We start from the raw sequence: 20,768 nt of genomic DNA, 5'->3' as shown, positions 1-20,768 counted from the left end.
AACTGTCAAAAGTAAACTACATTTTTAACATATAAAAGGAAATATGAATTTTAAACACAGCACAATTATTGTCAAGCGATACTACTGAAACAAAAAGAATTTAAGTTTGCTACTCCTGTTTTAGAAAGCTAGACAACCAACAGATTTCAATGACTAGAAAAAATATTTTAATTTCTTTATAGCAATGCAGAAACAAATAGGATACATGTACCAAAACAGGACAGCACAACAAAACATCTGTAAGTAGCTATTGGGCTTCCCTGATAGCTCAGTTGGTAAAGAATCCACCTGCAATGCAGGAGACCCTGGAGAAGATCTGCTGGAGAAGGGATAGGCTACGCACTCCAGTATTCCTGGGCTTCCCTTGTGGCTCAGCTGGTAAAGAATCCACCTACAAGGCGGGAGACCTGGGTTTGATCCCTGGGTTGGGAAGATCCCCTGGAGAAAGGATCTTTACAGATGGATTCAAAAGCACAAGTAAAATCTACAATATCAACCAAATATTAATTCACTGTTCAGAAAATGAGCATGCATGGCATAAAACAATAAATGTAAGCAAGCATAAGTTACAGAATATAATATTCAATGGTTATGGAAATGAACTTGTGTCACATTTAGGTCTCATGTTTAAAGACATGAGCTCCGGACTCAACACCTGGGTTCTAGTCCTGATTCTATCACTTAGCAGTTGGGTGATGATAACATACTTCATCTTTAGTCCAGTATTGAACTTTACTTTAGAAAGTATTGCTTTCTTAATTCTATCAACAGTTAAGATTAGTAAAATTACAACATTAGATGAAAAGCACAATTCTTATATTGATTAAATGCTTATTTTCAATAATACTTTTAAATCTCATCAACCACAAAATGTGCAGAAGACATAAAATAATTTCTGCCACCCAGTAACAAGTCAGTCAAGACTAAAAGTTGGAATAACGTTAAGTGCAACACTGTGGGCCAAACTAACCTAGTTCCATGTTAGGCTAAGCACATTTGGAAGACATTTCAATTCTTCTAGTACATACTGGGCATGCCTTGTACTGATAGAAGACTGAGTCACCACTGCCTCAACACCATCCTATTACTCCTTATCTTGAGATGTAGGTTAAACATTCTCTTCAGCAGCTAAGTGTAAACATAAACCCTACTCCTCAGGACATGTGACATTTCAACATACTTAAAAAGAGGCATATCTATACTGGCCAAGTAAAAGTCTATCTTCAGAAAGCAAGTCCTTTTTGTGTCCACAGAAGTTGACCAATGCATGCATGTTCCACTGGCAAGTTAAATTATGTCAAGTTTAAATAGCACATCTTATTCGTTCTATATAAACTGCACATCCAAAGTTAATCTAGGTAGGAATGTATACTTTGTATTATAAAACAAGACGTCACATGTACACCCATGGCCGATTCATGTCAATGTATGGCGAAAACCACCAAAATATTGTAAAGTAATTCGCCTCCAATTAAAATAAATAAATTAATTAAAAAAAAGATGTCTCAAAAGTTTAAAAATACACTGAAACTTCCATAGATTCTTTTTGTCACCTTCAACTGCTAAGCTTACAAATTTTCCTGATATATAAATACAAATGTACAGAAGTGTTTTTAATCGTGAAATCTCATTTGTAAGCAAGAAAATGCAATATCCTGAGCAATCAAAAACAGAGAAACTAATAAAGAATGAAATTCTGGGTCAATAAACACCTTGACCAAATATCAAATAAACACTCTGACTGCTCGACCTTAATTCCCAAAATAATACAGTAACTCACTAGTGCTGCAGAAAAGCTAGCCAAACACCCCCACTAAAACATACCATGCTTGTTGTCTGTTTCTGGAATTATGTGTGTTGAAGAATAACGTCCAATTACACTCTCCTAGCATTCAAATAGACTTTGAATCAAACCACTGTTCTAAGCCTTATACAAACCGTGTGAAGCCTTTCTAAGTCAACATTCATTTATAACCACACACACACATGGAATCACATACAGTGCTGTACCTTAATGAAATGGGAACAACTCCCACACATTTTCCTTATGTAGATTTTATGTTGGCAAGCAGGTTCTGTCCTGAGCAAGGAAATGTTTCACTTCTATGGGAACTTCATTCAGTTTCCATCTCATCAGGGTTTCATTTTCCATGACCAGACATAGGAAAGGCCAGCAGTGGGGCCTCTCTGCTTTCCCAAGGAAAGCACGGATGCACAGGCCACTCAGGTGGACAGCGACACAGCTTGCTTCTGAGCAAGCTCCCCCACCCAGGGAGGCAAGGCAGGGGACAGGAGGAAAGGTCGGAAGACACGTTAGTAACCTACCTAGTCGAGCCTTCCCCAGTGGAAAGGTCTAAACACACCCACACGCACACACACTCATGAATGAATGGCAACGTGGTCTGTTTTTATAAAGTATTTAAATTTCACATGTAAGTTTTAATAACTTCTCACTCTCAAACAGACTCAGGCTCAATCCATGCTACTGGCAATAAGTTTTACACAAAATATAAGTAACACTGAATTTGATATGAAACGATACAACTGATTATCTCAAGTTGGGCTTCCGTAAGTTATATCACAGTTCTTATTAGAAGTGAAAACGGTTAAATTTTATGACTCTTAATTACATATTTTCCCCAAATCAGCATAGCCTACTTCACTGGGATATTTGGGTATTATTTTGGATACTATCAATTAACTCAGATTTAAAATGAAAAATGGAAGTCAAAATATAAAACAATTCTTGAAAATGTCAGTTTTCATCCTATAACATTGTATAACATCTTAGGGAAGCAGGTTTGCTTTTCTAAAGTTTGAAATGACAATCTCAAAGAGAATATGTCATCAGAAACCCTTTGAATAGGATGCACCGTATTTTATTTTTTCTTAAAGATATTACATTTTGTGAGAATTTTGCTGTTTTAACAAGACTTAGGTTCTAAGACTATGAATTCTAAAAAGCAACGAGAAGGCCATTTTACTACCACAATTGGAAAAAAAAATTACTGCAATAAAAACTTCTAATCCTAAAAGCTGACTAGCATTCATCAGGCCTCAAGACATTCTAAACAACTCCAATGAAGATAGTTACATCCTCTTTCCAAAATGCCTTTATTTTAAAACCTGTTTTCTGTATCAGTGATGTATACGACCTCAATTTTTGTTAAACACTTACCTGTGATTTTCTGCAGCAAAGGTGACAATTCAGACTCCTCACAAAAGACCTGAGCCAACGCTTTCTTCACTTTTTCTTCACCTTCACCCAGGTCTTTGTCCACTGAGAACTCTCCACTGACAGAATAAATATATAGCAGGAGGACCAGCAGCTCTTCGGGGCTGTAGTCATCATTGGTCCTCTGGTTCAAAGGCTTAATCATGGGCAGCAGCTGATTTAACACAACAGACATTGTCGATTCCCCAATGCTCTGAAATAAAAGGGGGGAATAGGACATATGTCAATCTGTAAAGGTGTAATTTATGCACTACATCAGTCCAAGGATAGTGTGCAAACAAGTCTGTGATGTTCACTGACTAGATCAGTTTTTATTTGTTTCTTGTCCTGGAGAGAATACTGCAGGAAATTTGGCATTAGAGCTATTGTTTTTGAAAGATCTAGTTCATCAAAAGGCTGGTCAAGTTGCATACCCTTTTGTATTATCTTACATATTGCTTAAACAAATAAGAGCCCATGTATTCTAAAAATAAAAGTGTAAGTACTTCAGACACTAGAAAATGTAAATATCTGTAAAGTAATATGATTAAAAATAAAAACATGCCAGCACCTATGTATACAAATGAATGCTGACACTCCTTCAGAGGAATTACTTTGGATTTTATAGCATATTGTTTTTAATATTAAGTTGGCAAATATGAGTCAGAATAGGTTTTTTTTTTTAATAACAGTGAAAAGTCATTTTCTTCTAAATCTGGTCAAAGTGGGTAATAACATTTCAAGATATCTTTGGGTTAGTATGAAGGTATGGTGATGGACGGGGAGGCCTGGTGTGCTGCAGTCCATGGGGTCGCAAAGAGTCGGACATGACTGAGCAACTGAACTGAACTGATTCACCTTTAAACTTAAAAAAAAAAAGTGCTTTTAGATATTTCAATTTCCTGAGTGATATTTAGCAGAGAATTTCCAAATTCCTTTCAAGTGATAATAGCATTGTAGTACTGAGTGAGTTGCATAATTTCCAAGGCACTATGCACACTGCTTGTACAAATTCTGAAGTTTTTGGTGAATGGATAAATCCCCAACTTACATGGTTATTTAATTTTACTTATAATCTAAAATAACCCTGTAAAATAAAGCTCAACTATTTGCATTTATATTAAAATCAGGAGATAAATAATCAGAACTTGCAACTTTCACATGATTCATTTTGAAGCATTCCCTGAGCATCTACTATGTTCCAGGTACTACTCTGGGTCTGGGGAACATAACAGCGAACAAAACAAACCCTCTGTTCTCATAGAGTTTACATTTTAGTGGGGGAAAACAGACAAAAAGCTAAAGAAGTAAAATATATAGCATATTAAATGTTGGTAAGAGCTATGGATAAAAATAAAGCCAGAATGAAAGATGGGACTTTAGGATGTGTTTGTTTATGTAGGTAAATATGCACTATTTTAAAGAGGAAAAGCCATGTTAAGAAGGGAGTATTGGAATAAAGAAAGACCTATAGAAACTCTCTCTCTTAATGAAGTTGATAGTAAGCAGCTGAATTTGGTTCTTATTGGGATGACTACCCAAAACGAGCTTTTCTAGTCAAGTCATTCCTACACCTGGGAAAATTTGGATATATCATCTCAAGGTTAAAGTTCACAATTAAATTATTTGGTACATGAGAAACAGCTGTTTTTATTTCCACTAAAAAATCTTGGATGTTCACAATGTACCAAACAAAATCAAAATGAAATGGATAAAAGTACAACTGGAAAAGAACAGAATGGAGATTTTACTGTTACATGGTAACAAGACATGGTTTACCAAGTATAAACATACCCATGTCTCAAAGGACATGGCTGAAAGGTTTGAAGGCATCCTAGAACTGTCCTATAGCCTTGGAAATCTCTTGAGAGGAACTTTCAAGTGTCTGTTCTTTGCTTTACATGCTGTCAAAAACAATTTAAAAGAAAGGAGCTATGTGTTAAAAGAGGGGCTATGGGGGCTACAGTTTTTGTTTTTTACTTTTTACCACCACTTTATCACCAACTCCTGGATGTCATTAAGCAGATTCCTTTATCGCTTTATGTCCCACTTCTAAAAAGCAGGTGTACACATCAAGTATCTGTTCTGTAGGAGCCCTGTGATTCTCTTCCCAGGGCAAAAAAGACTTTTTTGGAGATAGTTACGAAAAGTAAAATGGGCAGGGTAATCATCATAATGATTTGAAAAGATTCACTCACTAACATCCAGCCATTATAGCATCCTTTTCGAGTCGTTGATCTAAGATATGCCCCTGTGGCTCAGAGGTAAAGAATCTGCCTGCAATGCAGGAGACACAGAAGAGGTGGGTCTGATACCTGGGTTGGGAAGATCCCCTGCAGGAGGAAATGGCAAGCCACTCCAGTATTCTTGCCTGGGAAATCCCATGGACAGAGGAGCCTGGTGGGCTACAGTCCACGGGGTCACAAAGAGTTGGACAAGACTGAGCAACTGAATACATACACACACACACACACACACACACACACACACTTGTCACTGGAGAGCAAAAATCCCTCCTCGGTGATACTGTGGCGGACTTCGGATTGCCTAGGTCATACTTGTGCACACCAATTCTAAAATGCTTATTAATGCATCCCAAGTAGTTAATAACTGAGTTGAAAACAAAGTCAAGAATACTAATCAGTCTTACAGAGGCATTAGATATGGTGGAAATAGAGATTTCATTTCAAAAATCCAGAATCCACTTCTGACTATTCCACTAACTAGTTTCTTAACTTCTTTGGACCTCAGTAAACTTCTTAGGAAGTTTTTATCTCTAAAATGATATGATCTGTCTGGAGGATGACTGAGTTCTTAAGTCATAGTTACGCTAAGATATCCATTTCTACTTTTTTCTCACTCCTTTAAAGAAATTACCATTGATGGTAGAATAGAGTGAATCTTATTCTCATTGTTTGCTATACAGCAAAATATAAATACTCAAAATAGAAAAGCTTGACTATAGGAAGAAATGTAGATGCAGAAATATTGCACATGCATGTGTAACATGGGCTGATAAATACTCATGTATTTCTTAATTCTGTCTACTGAGAAGATCTGGAAGTAGTGACACCCCAGCAGCAAGGATCACCCCAGTGGTTAGATCTTAGTTTCTAATATCACTCTCCAACAATAGGAACCAGAGATCCTTGGAAAAATGGCTGATTCTAGGGATGAGGCAGGAGAAATACAAGAATAACCTGGAATATCTTATAGTGCCACAAAGTAAGGGAGTCCTTAGAAAACACACAAATGGGGACACATGAAGAGCAGACAAGAGACAACTGGAAGCCCTCCCAGTGGCCAAAGCTGGAAAAAGTTGAGCAAGAGAATAATTAAAGTAGTAATGGATTATAACCCAAAGTATAAAGTAAATACGCATCACTCCAAACTGATAAGAACAAATGACTATATTAATAAATGCAGGAGAAGACCTTCCTTAACAAAATAATTCCAGATTACTTATCTATATAGGATACTTCTCCTCCAGGAGGTAGAATTTGATTGCCCTACCTTTTAAGTGTGGGCTGAACATAGTGACTTGCTTCTAAAAAACTATGTATGGAAAAGGGAAGGAGGAGCAACTTGATCTTAGGGGATCGAGGTTAATGTCATCAGTGATGTCACAGTGATATCATGTGTCCCTAACATGATGTGATAAGAACAGCACTTCATTTTTGCAGTATTCTTCTCCCAAACCCATAAACCCATGACAAAAACATCAGATAGATGCTGAGGGACATTCTACAAAATGCCTGACCAGTACTCCCCCAAAACTGTCAAGATCATGAAAAATTAGAACAAAAAGAAAAACTATCACACACTACATGAAACAAAGGAAACATAATGACTAAATGTAATGTGATGTCCTGGAACAGAAAAGGGACATTAGAGAAAAACTAGTGAAATCAAACCAAAGTCTGGAGTTTATAATTAAGAGTAATGTACCAATGTTGGTTTCTTAATTTTGATGAATAGTTGTGGATACACAATACTGTAAAGTGAGGGGTATATAGAAATTCTCTGTATTATCTTGGCAATTTTTCTATAAATCTAAAACCATTCTGAAAACATTTATTGGAAAGGGAAGAGGAAGGGGAGAGGGAAGAGAGAGGGGAAGGGAAGACAGTAAGAGACAAAGACAGGTACATTCTGATCTTCTTTCTATCAGATTGAAAGTTCCAGGAAGACTGATTTCAGCGTAGTATAAGGAAGAGGGCTTCCCAGGTGGCGCTGGTGGTCAAGAACCTGCCTGCCAATGCAGGAGACATACGAGACACAGGTTCAATCTCTGTGTGAGGAAGATCCCCTGGAGGAGGGCATGGCAACCCACTCCAGTATTCCTGCCTGGAGAATCCCATGGACAGAGGAGCCTGGCAGGCTACAGTGTATAGTGTTGCAAAAAGTCAGACACAATTGAAGCAACTTAGCCCACCTACCAGACTACAGAGCTACCACTACTACTACTGCTAAGTCACTTCAGTCGTGTCCGACTCTGTGCGACCCCATAGACGGCAGCCCACCAGGCTCCCCCGTCCCTGGGATTCTCCAGGCAAGAACACTGGAGTGGGTTGCCATTTCCTTCTCCAATGCATGAAAGGGAAAAGGGAAAGTGAAGTCGCTCAGTCGTGTCCGACTCTTAGAGACTACTACTATTGCCTGCTATCCCGTGGACACCCTTTTTACCCAGCAGAAGTGATTAAGATGCTTGGTAAGGGAATAAAATACCTTCCAGGAATAAGAAGTCAGTAGTCTCAAAGGAAGGATCAGCAGCCTACACACACTGGATGTGAAACCAGATTTTGGAACCTAACTGCAAAATTAGTCAAAGGTTAAAGGCAATATAAACATTATTAAATGCTGACATTAAAAAAGCACATACAGAGTAAACCACAAAGAAAGGGGGGAAAATGGCTTATTTATAAAGTACCAGGGATTAAATTTCTCACTCATTTTGATATAAATGGGCTTACTAGTGGGAGGTGGAAGACTGGAGCTGTGTCTGGAATGACCAAAAAAAAAAATTTTCTTTTTTTAAATTCTGCAGACTGGGACTTCTGTTATTCTTGAATGAGTCCCCAGTAACTCCATACAAAAGGTCCTCTGTAAAATGTATGTTGTCTTTAGAAAAGCCAAGTTTGGGGCTGAATTAAGATCCTTCTGCAAAGTCAGTCAGTCTCTCCTGGCTAGCTCTGCAGGCATGAGGTGCAAACGGGCAATGTGTGGTGTGGCTATAGAGTAGACTGTTGGTTCCACACCTGCCCCTCTGGGGCGTGAGCCTGAGGACACTCAGGGAAACTCTAAGCCATCTAAACTGCTGCTCTGCTGAGAACCTGTCTGCAATTCCTCCAACTTCCACTCAGTTAGGGGGTGCAGGCTCAAGGGATGGTGCCAGTGTGGGGCCTGAGGGAGTATGTAAGGCCCCTCCGACCCCAAATACCATTTGTATTAATGGCCTTTGCCATTCTTGCATTAATACTTGCCACAAGGCCTTAAATTCCCATAACTAAAGCCACTCTGCTTCTTTGGGGAGGGGATAGGCTTTATATGCTCCAGGGAAAATGCAAAGGTGTAACTTGGTGTGTACAAGTGTAACTAATTGCTGCCCTCGTGCATTCATCAACAAATATTTATTATATACATACTATGTGCCCTACACTGTGCTCTACTCTAGGCATGCAAGGAACAAAGCAAGACACAAGGAGCTTATAGGAGAGTGAGGACAGGAGTAAACAGTCATGATGCTGCTGCTTTAGCAGAGGTATTCATTCACTCTGGAAACAGAGCAGAGGAACATCTACATCTTTGAAGAGGTGGTACCTCAATTGAGTCTTAAACAATCTACATCTAATGTCATGGGAGAGCAAAGCTCTGAGAAATGAGTGATGGGTTAGGATCCTTTGTTCATCCCTTCAACAAATATTTAATACACACTAGTGCGTGGTAGGCAAAATAATGCACCTCCCCCAAAGAGACCCACACTCTTGTCCCCAGAACCATACATGTTACATTATATGACAAAAGGGACTTTGCAGATGTGATTAAGGTTATAGACCTTGAGATGAGATTAACCTGCATTATCTTGTTATTGTTCAGCTGCTCAGTCCTGTCTGACTCTTTGCAACCCCATGGACTACGGCACGCCAGGCTTCCCTGTCCTTCACTATCTCTTGGAGTTTGCTCAAACTCATGTCCATTGAGTCGGTGATGCCATCGAACCATCATCAACCCCTTCTTCTCCTGCTTTCAACCTTTCCAACACAGGTCTTTTCCAATGAGTCAGCTCTTTGCATCAAGCGGCCAAAGTATTGGCACTTCACCTTTAGCATCAGTTCTTCCAATTAATATTCAGGGTTGATTTCCTTTAGGATTGACTGGTTTGATCTCCTGGCTGTCCAAGGGACTCTCAAGAGTCCTATCAAGCACCATACTTCAAAAGCATCACCTCTTTGGCACTCAGCCTTCTTTATGGTCCAACTCTCACATCCATACATGACTACCAGAAAAACCATAGCTTTGACTAGACAGGCCTTTGCTGGCAAAGAGATGTCTCTGCTTTTTAACACACTAAGTTTGTCATACCTTTTCTTCCAAGGAACAAGCATCTTTTAATTTCATGGCTATTCTGAGGAAAAGCATTTGTGCAAGTGTTTGAATCGTAAGCCAAATTAACTGTGTCTCTCATGAATACCATCATTACTTAAAAAAAAATTTCAGATAGAGAAATTGTAATTAAAATTTGGGTATTTGACAAACTTCTTCTCAAAAATGAACAAATTGAGCCGGTTCCCTCCAGGAAAACCACTGACATATTTATTGCCAATGATAAAATTCTGGCTTTTAAGTAAAAAAAAAAAAAAAATCAATTTTTGGAAAACCTATACCTTCCACTGTCAGATTCTAAGTACTTAAAGACATTTTTGATGATCTAGTATGACATTAAAAACGTGATTTTTTTCTTTGAATTGAATGCTGAAATGTGTCAACATTTGAAAAGGTTTGCATACCTCAGTGAGTCAATATTTACCATATGACCCATGCATGATGTAAGAAAATCAGGCATAGGCAAAAGATTCATCCAAAATGGAGGATAGATGAGTGGATTCTAATGTAAAAGAGTACAGAAAGCTCATTGATATGATTTCCAATCCCATATTACAGCATACCTTTAAGAAATTACTACTTGTAGTGTCAAGGCATGGTATCAAAACACAGCATCTGCAAACATTTGAAAAGAAAATCAAAATGTTCCTCCCTTTTTCAACTATGTATCTGCATGAAGCTGAATTTTCTTCAAATGCTTCAACCAAAACAACATATGGCAGCATATTGAATGAGGAGGCAAATACAAGAATCCAGCTGTTTTTCTCTTCGGGGAGACATTTAAGAGATTTGCAAAAATATAAACCAATGCCATTCTCACTTTTTCTTTGGTTTGGAAATACTGCTGTTTTTCATAAAATATGTTATTTATGTTAGCTTGTAACAAGCTTGTTATTATTTTTAAAGGAATTGATAAATAAACATTTTAAACTTTTCTCAGTTTTAATTACTACTATAGTGAAAATTAATATCTACTGGCTTAAAGATGTCACATCTAAAAAAAAAAAAATTTTGTTATTTTGTGTGCTCTTTTTCCCTTCTCATATATCATCGATCTCTTAAACCAGAGCTTCTCAAAATTATGTGGATGTGGCTTACCTGGGGCTTTTGTTAAATGCAGATGTGAATTCACTAGGTTTGGGGACAGGGCTTGAAGATTCTGCACATCTAATAAGCTGTCAGGTGATAACAATGCTGCTGGCCAGTGGACCACATTTTGAGTGGCATCTGGACTGGACTACTCAACAATTTCTAGACTTCAGGGTGTATGGGAAATAAACAATCCTGTCTGAGTCACTGTATTTGTGAATTCCTTTGATATCTTACCTTAATCAGAATACTAATATAACTCATAGATCTACATCTTCAGCCAAATTAATCTCCTTTGCTCCCTACCTATACAGCCAACAAATGAACTTCTCATATATCTCATTAGCAAATTTAATTCAACTTGTCTAAAACTGAAATGAAGATTTTTACTCCAAATTCTGTTCTGCAGTCTATACAGTCTATACCCATACTGACTGTGTGGTACCATCACTATTCCAGTTGAACAAGACTGAAACTTGGAGTCTACTTGTATTTTCCTTGTTCCTGCCACATCAAATCAGCCACCAAGGCCTGCTAATTTTATATATCCATCTCCTCTATTCCTTCCTCTACCACCTAGGTTGCAACAACTAACACATCTAGTCATGACATCTCTCATTCTGAACCAAAAATTTGATATCCTTCAAGATATTTCATGGTTTCCATTGTCTTCAAGATAAAGCTTTTACATGATACACACATTACTTTTGTCTCTGTGGCTCTAATTGACCATTCAGCCTTATCCATCATGAACCCTTTCCTTCCAGGCTACATTGTAGTTTAGCTGAACTACTGCATTTGCCTCTGTGCTTCTGCAGAGGCTTATATTGCTGTCCAGGATGTTCCCCACCCCCCTCATCTTTTCCACCTGGTCTCACAATTATCTCCCCTGATTTTCCCTGTGTTGTGTACCTACTCTATAATCCTTGAGAAGCCTCTATTTTCCTCTCCTATGGTTCTTATCACCTTGAACTTCATAATTGTTTATTCATGTCTAGCTCCCTTCTAAGACTGAAAAATTCTTCATGGCAAGAAACACATATTCCTAATGGCATCTCCAGCATCTAGCTCGGTCCTTTGGATAAAGGATCAAAAGTACACTCATCTCTATAGTGAAGTAGCTGAGATTGGAAAAAGAGAAACAAACACCTACAAAAATATTATTATAGATTATTTCATTTAATCCTCCTGATTACCCTATAACATGGGCATTGTTATTTCAGAGGAAGAAATTAAGGTTGAGAAAGATGACTTGTCGAGGACATCAGCTGGTGAATAGTTGAGCTGGGATCCACTTAAGATTGTCTTTCTCTAAAACCGAGGACTGATCCATTACACGCTTCCTCTCTAGAGCTTCCCAGTCAGAGGAAAATCCGAGTTTGTGAGGGAAGGGCATTTCAGACCCTTGAAATAGGCTCTGAGGCCAGGATTCTGACTGGGGCAAATCACCAAGGGAACCCAAATAAGTGAGATAAATCACACAAAGCAAGAGCAGCAGTAGACCAACTCAGCATGTCAGAAGAGATCTACGGACTTGCAGCTCTTTAGACCCCCCAAGTAAGGTAGATGATTGGCCCCAGAACCTCATTCAAGGTTAAAAACTTCTCGTGGAAGGATATGTAGTTGCAATCACAATGTTAAGAAAGAATTTTTCATTCAGAGTGTTTCCATGCCATATTTACCCCCGATCCCTAAGCCCAAGGGACAGCTGGCTGAGGCTTAGGTCAGCCAATGCCACGCAGCAGTGGCCTCCAGTTCTATGTAGCTGTCAACCCAGTGTGTCCTTTACAAACAGCATAATTTTCTATGTATATCTACAACTACATTAAAAAAAAAAAAAAGGATGGGACACACTGAAGAGATATGCACAAAAAGGAGTCACATCCTGAAGTCATCAAAGAAGGTGGAAATGGTCTTCAGGAGCAGTTGATTTAAAGATGGTAGACTGGGACCATGGTGTGGGCTTCAGAGGAGAAGCAGCAGGAGGAAGTGGTAGATCAATGGTGTAGAAGCTGTTTAAACAGGCTTAGTTCCCTTAGCAAGAGAAGTGGGAAGAGGATAAGACACAAGGTGGATAAGGGCAAAGATCATCCAGGACCATATAGCCCCTTGTTAGAACCTTTGCTTTTCTTCTGAGATAAATGAGCTTTTGAACAGAGGAATGGTATGATCTGTTTTACAAGGCTTGGTAGGGCGAGGGATAAATTGAGAGATTGGGATTGACGTAAACACACTACTATGTATAAAATAGATACCTAATAAGGACCTACTGTATAGCACAGGGAACTCTACTTAATACTCTGTAACGTCCTATATGGGAGAAGAATCTAAAAAGAGTGCGTATATGTATACTGATTCATGTATTTACACTACACTCAAAACTGATACAATATTGTAAATCAACTATTAAAAAGAAAAGGCTATTACTATCATTTACAACAGCCAAGATGTGGAAGCCACCTAAATGTCCATCAACAGAGGAATGGATGAAGAAGATGTGGTACATATGTACAAAGAAATATTACTCACCCATTAAAAAGAATGAAATAATGCCATTTGTAGCAACATGGATAGACCCAGAGACTGTCATACTAAGACAAATAAGTCAGGCAGAGAAGGAGAAATATCATATGACATCCTTTATATGTGAAATCTAAAAAGAAATGATACAAATGAACTTACTTATAAAACAGAAACAGACTCACAGACTTAGAGAATGAACTTATAGCTGCCACGGGGAAGGATGGGGGGAAGGAACAGTTAGGGAGTTTGGGATAGACATGTATACACTGTTATATTTAAAATGGATAATCAACAAGAACCTACTGTATAACGCATGGAACTCTGCTCAGTGTTAAGTGGCAGCCTGGATGGGAGGGGAGTTTAGGGGAGAATGGATACATGTATATGTATGGTTGAGTCCCTTCACTGTTCACCTGAAACTATCACAGCATTGTTTGTTAATCGGTTATACCTCAATATAGAATAAAAACATAAAAAAAATTTTTTTGAAAGGTTATTACTCAGGCTCTGATGAAGAGAACAGACTTCAGAGGAGCAAGGGAAGCAGAGAGACAGGTAGGAAACAATCTCAATAATCCCAGTAAGGAGAAATGGGTCTTGGACTGAAGTAGACACATTGGAGGTGATATGAATTAGTTACATTTGGAAATATTCTGAAGCTAAAGCTGGCATAGTTTACTAATGGATTGAATATGAAGTATGAGAGAAACAGAAGAATCAAGAATTATTGCAAGGTTTTTGAATGGAAGTTCAGAGTAGGAGGATATGGTTCAAAGGAGAGAACAGAGAAGGCAGAATTGGAGTGATATGTAAGCATAGGACAGAAACAAATATTTCAGAAAGGGGGGATGTCTGAGCTTAGGACTGGGAGAAAGAGACAAAAATGAATGGAAGGATTCTGGAGTGAGCAAAATACTATCATAGACAAGAAAGTTGGAAGAAGGTATCAAGAAGACCTAATAGAATAAGCAGATGTAAAGGAGCAATGAGAGGCTGATCTCAGAGTATGAAAGCGTTTCCTAAAATTTATCCCCCTAAGGGGCCCTTTGAACTTACTGGCACTCTGTGTCTGCAGAGCACATGGTTCTCGGGTATAGGAAATGGTGAACTCCTCAGGGGAGGTGCAGAGAGACTACAAACTTTCTCTCCTACTGAAAATGCTCAGGGGAGAAAACCTGTGCAAGAGCCACACAGTGAAATAGTACACAGCAATGAGAATGACCTACAATTTCATAAAACAACAATACAGATGAATCTCACAAATAAAATGCTGAATGAAAGAATCTGTAACAAAGAACATACTATACGATCCCATTTATGTAAAATATAAAAGCCAGGGAAAACTATCTATGTTTTTAGAATTCCCTACCCCTTGAAAGGAGGGAGTAAAAACAGAGAGGAAGAAAAAGCAAGACTTTCAGAGTTGCTGCTCATATTTTATTTCTTGACCTAGGTGCTGATTACACAGATGTTTTCAGTTAGTAAAAATTCATTGAGCTGCACTTTCCTACAGTATTATATTTTACTTCAATAAAAACTCTTTAAGATGCCATTATACCAGGCCACATTTCCTGCATCCTGGGAAGAACAGAGCTATCTACTTAGAGTTCTTATTACAAATTAGCATTTACCCAAAGCCAGAGCAGGACCATATAAGAAGCTTACAGGAGTTATCAAATTATCTCATTTGACTACACTTAACTTTGGCTACCAGTAAAGGCTAGGGCCTTCATTTCAGGGAGGCTGGAAAGAACGACTTTTAAAGGCTGTTCGTTTTAAAACACACATATGTTTTAGGGGGAAAGAAATTTTTTTGTAATTTTTTCCCCCCATCTCTTGAGAAATGATGTTACTTCAAACAGAACTGCCAAGTTTAAGAGGCCCTTTTCTGTACACAGGCCAGCTGGGCCATAAGTTGCATGAAAGGAGGGACAAGCAGCTCCTCCAGAGAGCAGAACAGACCACAGGGAGCTGGGGACCATGCATCCAGTGAAATCTCCAGCCGTTTGTCTTTATCTGGCCACCTTTTATGATTTAAGAGCCCTCTCTGCCATGTTATCATCAATCAATTACGACCGAGCAGCATCTAAAAAACCAGAGTTTTTAAAATGCAACTATCCGTGACCTAAATTTCCTGCTGGTTCTGTTGGCCCCAGGTTAGACCAGTTTGTCTGTCATCAAGGGAGCCAATAAAAATAATAAAAACAGGTCAACCTTGGGCTTTCTGTAGCCTATATAAAAATATTCACACTCCTCTAATCAGTGCCAACTCAATGTGTCCACTCTTTGCTTGAGTTCTCAGTAAATTTTGTCCTTAATAACAAAATATCCCATAGGATGTATGCTGCTGCTGCTAAGTCGCTTCAGTTGTGTCCGACTTAACTAAAAACCAATATTACCCCTCTCTGCTTGTTTTTTAGTCTAGCTAAGCAACAATTTCACAACTAGCAGGCAACTGAAATGAAGTCATTTTGCTGACTCCAGAAAAGGAGTTACATTTTGGCAAATTAAAGGATATATGAGAAGATGGAAATATAAATTGTAGCTATCTTAATGGAGAATGTGATACTGTACTTCCCAGCCTGTGAGAGAATTTGAATTCCAGGATTCACAGAGCAAAGCAAAGACTACTGAATGAGGAGGAGGAAGAAAAATGCAGTGGAGGCTCCAGTAAAAAAGACCAGCAGAAAGGCTGTCTGTGTAAACCAGAACAGTTATCCTAAGTATTAGTTCAAAATGTTCTGTATCACTTGATGGGAAGTAAGAAGGAAAAGGCACTGTAAGGCCTCAAGCCCCCTTAGGAAAATGACCAGCAACAAGGAAATTCTACTTAGTAACAAAACACTTCCTCATATCCACCACCTGCATGCAGAAACCCATGAGCTGTGTGGAGCTGGGACAAAGCATCAGAGCTGCTTCTCCCAAAGCACCCTGGCTGGAATCTCAGCAGGTGCGTCATCTTATTCAGAAGAAACTCTGGAATACTCTCTGCTGCAGAAGAGAAGTTTGGACAGACTCCAGAAGACACCTTAGTGCCGGACTGGGCACCCAGAGGCACAGTGGTGAGGGCAGCCAGCTTGACTTGAGTGGTCTCCACTGTCCTTGCTGTGACTTTGCTCCTCCCTTTCCCCACCAAGTATGCAGAACTCGCTGACTTCTTCCTAGCACCAGTGAATGAGCCATTCTTCCTCTAAGAAATGAATGACTGGATGGCTGGACTCCTGTGTTATAAAACAAGAGAAGAGAGACTGAATCTAAAAGTGAGACGACTATTCCATGATAAAATTTCTGGTTCATTGGTATCTGGGCAGCAACCACGTGTCACAGAAAGTCTTTCTAGAGCTCCTCAGTCACATTTTACAGATATTAACTAAAGCATACTTACTATCTTTTTCTTACTCTATACAATCTTTCGTATAGATTCAGAATGTAAACATCTCATTTCCTTAAAGAGATAGTATGAAGGGGTGCAATTTAAGTCCCACTCTACCACTGAAAAGGCATTTAACATCTCTAGGCTTCAAGGTCTTAGTAAAAAGGATGATAATACCACATCCCTCACCTCAGACTTTTAGCTTAGACTCAGACTTTCAAGGAACATCAGTGAAATGAGCACTTTATAAGCCATAAAGCATTACTACATTTATTACTACTTTAACACCTTCTTCACCAAAGCCACGCTTCTGTTCAGACAGCAATCTGGTGTCCCAGAAGTATTTATGCACCCCCAAAGACTCAGCTGCACACTGCCCTCCAATGCCTGGACTTGGCCCCTTGTTGAAGGGAGTGGCTGGGCCACTGCTCCACGGCCTCATCTCCCCACCACCAATGCCCTCAGACTTCCTGGGCACAACTTGACTTGGCTCTCTCACCCCCACCAAGTGGAGGCCACATCAGGAACACGTCCACGTCCAATCCGACAAGTCCTGCGGAGGCTCTGACCTCCCTCATGGCCAGAACCTAAAAGAGAAGACTACTTGAAAGAAAGAGGAGTTAACACTTCTTATAATAAACTTTGGGCTTCCCTGGTGGTTCAGTGGTAAAGAATCCACCTGCCAATGCAGGAGACGCTAGTTCAATCCCCGGGTCGGGAAGATCCCCTGGAGGAGGAAATGGAAACCTGTTCCAGTATCCTTGCCAGGATAATACCATGGACAGAAGAGCCTGGCAGGCTACAGTCCATGGGGTCACAAAGAGTCGGACATGACCAAGTGATTGAGCATGCACACATAATAAACTTTAAGACCAATGAAAGGCAGGGGGACTGGAAAGAAGTGGCGTAGAGTCTTAACCTAGCTCCTCCCCTACAAACAATTTCAAGTAGCAAGCATGCCACACACAGCTACAACCAGCTGTGTTTCTAGGGAGGCAATGGCCAGCTCAGCCTTCTTTTATCTGCTTTACTTCCTTCCTTGATTCATTTCCCTTTTTCCCTCACTTTTTTGCTGGTCTGGGATTCTACCTCCTTCCCCTTTTAAAGCATCTTCATATAAATGTTGCCTCTGAGTCTGTTTCCTAGAAAAACACGACAAAAGACAATTAAAGAGGCCACAAAGGTGAGTTAGGCAACCTAGGGGCTTGATATTGCTCAACTATATGAGAGAGAAAGAAAGAGAGAAAGAAAGTGTGTGTATGTTGTGGTCGCAAGTGTATACTTATAAAATTTTTGGAAAAGTCCTTGAGGAAAGGGGAACTCTCTGCTTGTGCTTATGTAATCAGTGAAAAATAAACACTAACCAGTGTGATGAAGAAAAGGATCTATTGTTACTTTAAAGCTGATGGAGTTTTAGTCCGGGGAAGCTTTGGAATGCAATGAAATCTGCACCTCTTGCACGGACCCCTACGACCCTCCAGAATCAGGCCTGCCCCACTTCTCACTTTTACCTAGTACCACTGCTCTCCCCAGCCTTCTCTTCTCTCCTTCCTTCAGTCTGCCCTGCTCATGCTGGTAACCACCATTCAGTTCCTCCCTTCCTCCAGGCTGTCTCCATAATGGTGCCTTTGCACTTGCACCCTCTGCTTGGAATGCTCTCTTCTAGGTTTTCCCAGGGTGGAAATCCACTGACTGGTGAAAAGGCTGTCTCATCATTCAGGTTTCAGCTCAGCTGTCCACTTCTCAGAGCTCTTCTCTGCCATCTAAAGTAGCCTGCCTTCTATCCCACTGCTAGTCCTAATCACTCTTTAAGCTATTTTCTTATCTTCATAGCCTTTATTACTTTCTGAAATTTTTTTAAATTAATTGCTAAGGTAGTCAGTATGTATTTGTGGGGTAAATAAATAAACTCCCTTACTTTGACCTTTCAGAAGTAGATCTGTGAACATTTTGAATAGAAAACTTGGTTGAGTAAGTGCTGTGAAGTACGTGTTATACAAGGAAATGACAGTGATTATTTTGAAACTGCCCTGCCCAATACAGTAGAAATTAATCACATTATCAGGTAAATTTTTGACATGCAGTTAAGTCCAAATTGAGCTGTATTGTATAGTAAAATATATATACCATATTTTGAAGACTTACAGTAGAAATGTAATAAATCTCATTAATAATTTTTTATTTTATCTTATTGAGATAATCTTTTTTAATATATTTGGTTAAATCAAATATATTTTAAACATCATTGTACCTGTTTCCTTTTATCTTTTAATGTAGCTATTAAAGATTTGAAGTTATATATGTGGCTTATGTTGTATCTCACATTATATTTCTATGAGACAGTGCTGCTCTAGAGTCTAATACTTTCACCAACCTCCAAGTTCAAAACTAACACTAGGTGTTCAAAATTTATTGAGTTAGATATAGTATATAACTTCACATTTAATTTTAATGCCTAAAAGTGAGATCTTTATTCTACTGGTGAGAAAGCTAAGATTTAGAAATGGAGTAAATTGCCCTGAATAAAAAATCAAGCACACGGACTACCTAGACCACAGAATGATAGATTCTCAAAGACGTCAAGGTCCTAATCCCTAGAACCTATGACTATGTTACCTTACTTGGCAAAATAATTTTAGATGGGGAGATTATCCTGGATTATTCATACAGACCCAATGTAATCACAAGGGCTCTATAGTAAGAGAGCAAAAGGGTCAAAGTTAGAGAAAAAATATGTGCAGAAGCAGAGGTTAGAGTAATGTACTGTGAAGATGGAGTAAGGGGCATGAGCCAAGGAATTCAGGCAGCCTCTAGAAGATGGAAAGGCAGGGCAATGTTTTCTTTCCTGGAGCCTTCAGGAAGAATGCAGCTCTGTCAACACCTAAACTTCAGCTCTGGAAGACCAATTTCAAATTCTTACCTCCAGAACTATAAGATAATACATTTGTGCTGTTTTAAGCCACTGTGTGCTAATTTGCTACAGCAGCAGTAGGAAACTAACACAGAAGACAATTACTAATTAGAGTCAGGCACCTGGAACCTGGTGAGCAGTCTGGATTGTAGCCATGGTCCAGGGCTAGTAGTTAAGATATAACAATAATGATAATTATTATGATTTTCAGATATAAATTCACAGTTGAAATCTGTATTCTGCTGTTGCTGGATGAAGTAGTCTACAGATGTCAAGTATATACAATTGACTGATGGTACTGTAGAGTTCAACTATGTCCTTCCTGATTTCCTGCCTGCTGAATCTGTCACTTCTGAGAGAGGGGTGTTGAACTCTTCAACTAGGATAGAAATTCATTCATTTCTCCTTGCAGTTCTTGCCTCATAAAGCTTAACACTCTGTTTTTAGGTACATATGTGTGAAGAATTAAGTTTTCTTAGAGAATAGACCACTTATCATTATATAATGACTTAATACCTGATAAATTTCCTACCTCTGAATTCTGCTCTGTCTGAAATTAATATAGCTACCTGTGATAGTGATAGTCACTCAGTCGTGTCCAACTTTTTGTGACCCCATGGACTATAGCTCCCCAGGCTCCTCTGTCCAGACAAGAATACTGGAGTGGGTTGCCATGCCCTTCTCCAGGGGAATCTTCTGGACCTAGGGATCAAACCTGGGTCTCCTGCACTGCAGGCGAATTCTTTACCATCTAAGCCACCAAGGAGCCCACAGCTACCTGTAGTTTCTTTTAATTAGCATAATGTATTTTTCTCCAACCATTTACTTTTAATCTGCATACCAGGCAGAATGGCTATCATCAAAAAGTCTATAAACAGCAAATGCTAGAAAGGATGTGTAGAAAAAGGAACTCTCCTACACTATTGGTGGAAATGTAAACTGATCTAGTCTCTATGGAGGAACAGTATGGAGGTTCCTTAAAAGGTTAAAAACAGAGTTACCATATGATCCAGCAATCCCACTCCTGGGCATATATCTGGAGAAAAACATGGTTC

At 39.1% G+C, this 20,768-nt stretch overlaps 1 protein-coding gene across 5 annotated transcripts in view; it reads right to left on the bottom strand.

Moving 5' to 3' along the window:
* The window catches only part of SCFD2 (sec1 family domain containing 2), a 378,818-nt gene that overhangs the window by 233,298 nt on the left and 124,752 nt on the right, over window positions 1–20,768 (bottom strand). For all 5 annotated transcript variants that reach the window (XR_014059942.1, XM_081511330.1, XM_081511422.1 and 2 more), the window contains exon 5: window positions 3,179–3,428. Coding sequence is in view for 4 of the 5 variants with exons in the window: in XM_081511330.1 (XP_081367456.1) it covers window positions 3,179–3,428 (250 nt within the window). In the remaining variant the exon portion in view is untranslated. The remainder of the gene's footprint in view (window positions 1–3,178; window positions 3,429–20,768) is intronic.

The sequence above is a fragment of the Giraffa tippelskirchi genome, chromosome 1, assembly GCF_054371585.1.
Source record: "Giraffa tippelskirchi isolate mGirTip1 chromosome 1, T2T-mGirTip1v1.2.pri, whole genome shotgun sequence".
Classification (NCBI taxonomy): Eukaryota; Metazoa; Chordata; class Mammalia; order Artiodactyla; family Giraffidae; genus Giraffa; species Giraffa tippelskirchi.
This window is presented reverse-complemented; position numbering and strand designations above follow the sequence as displayed.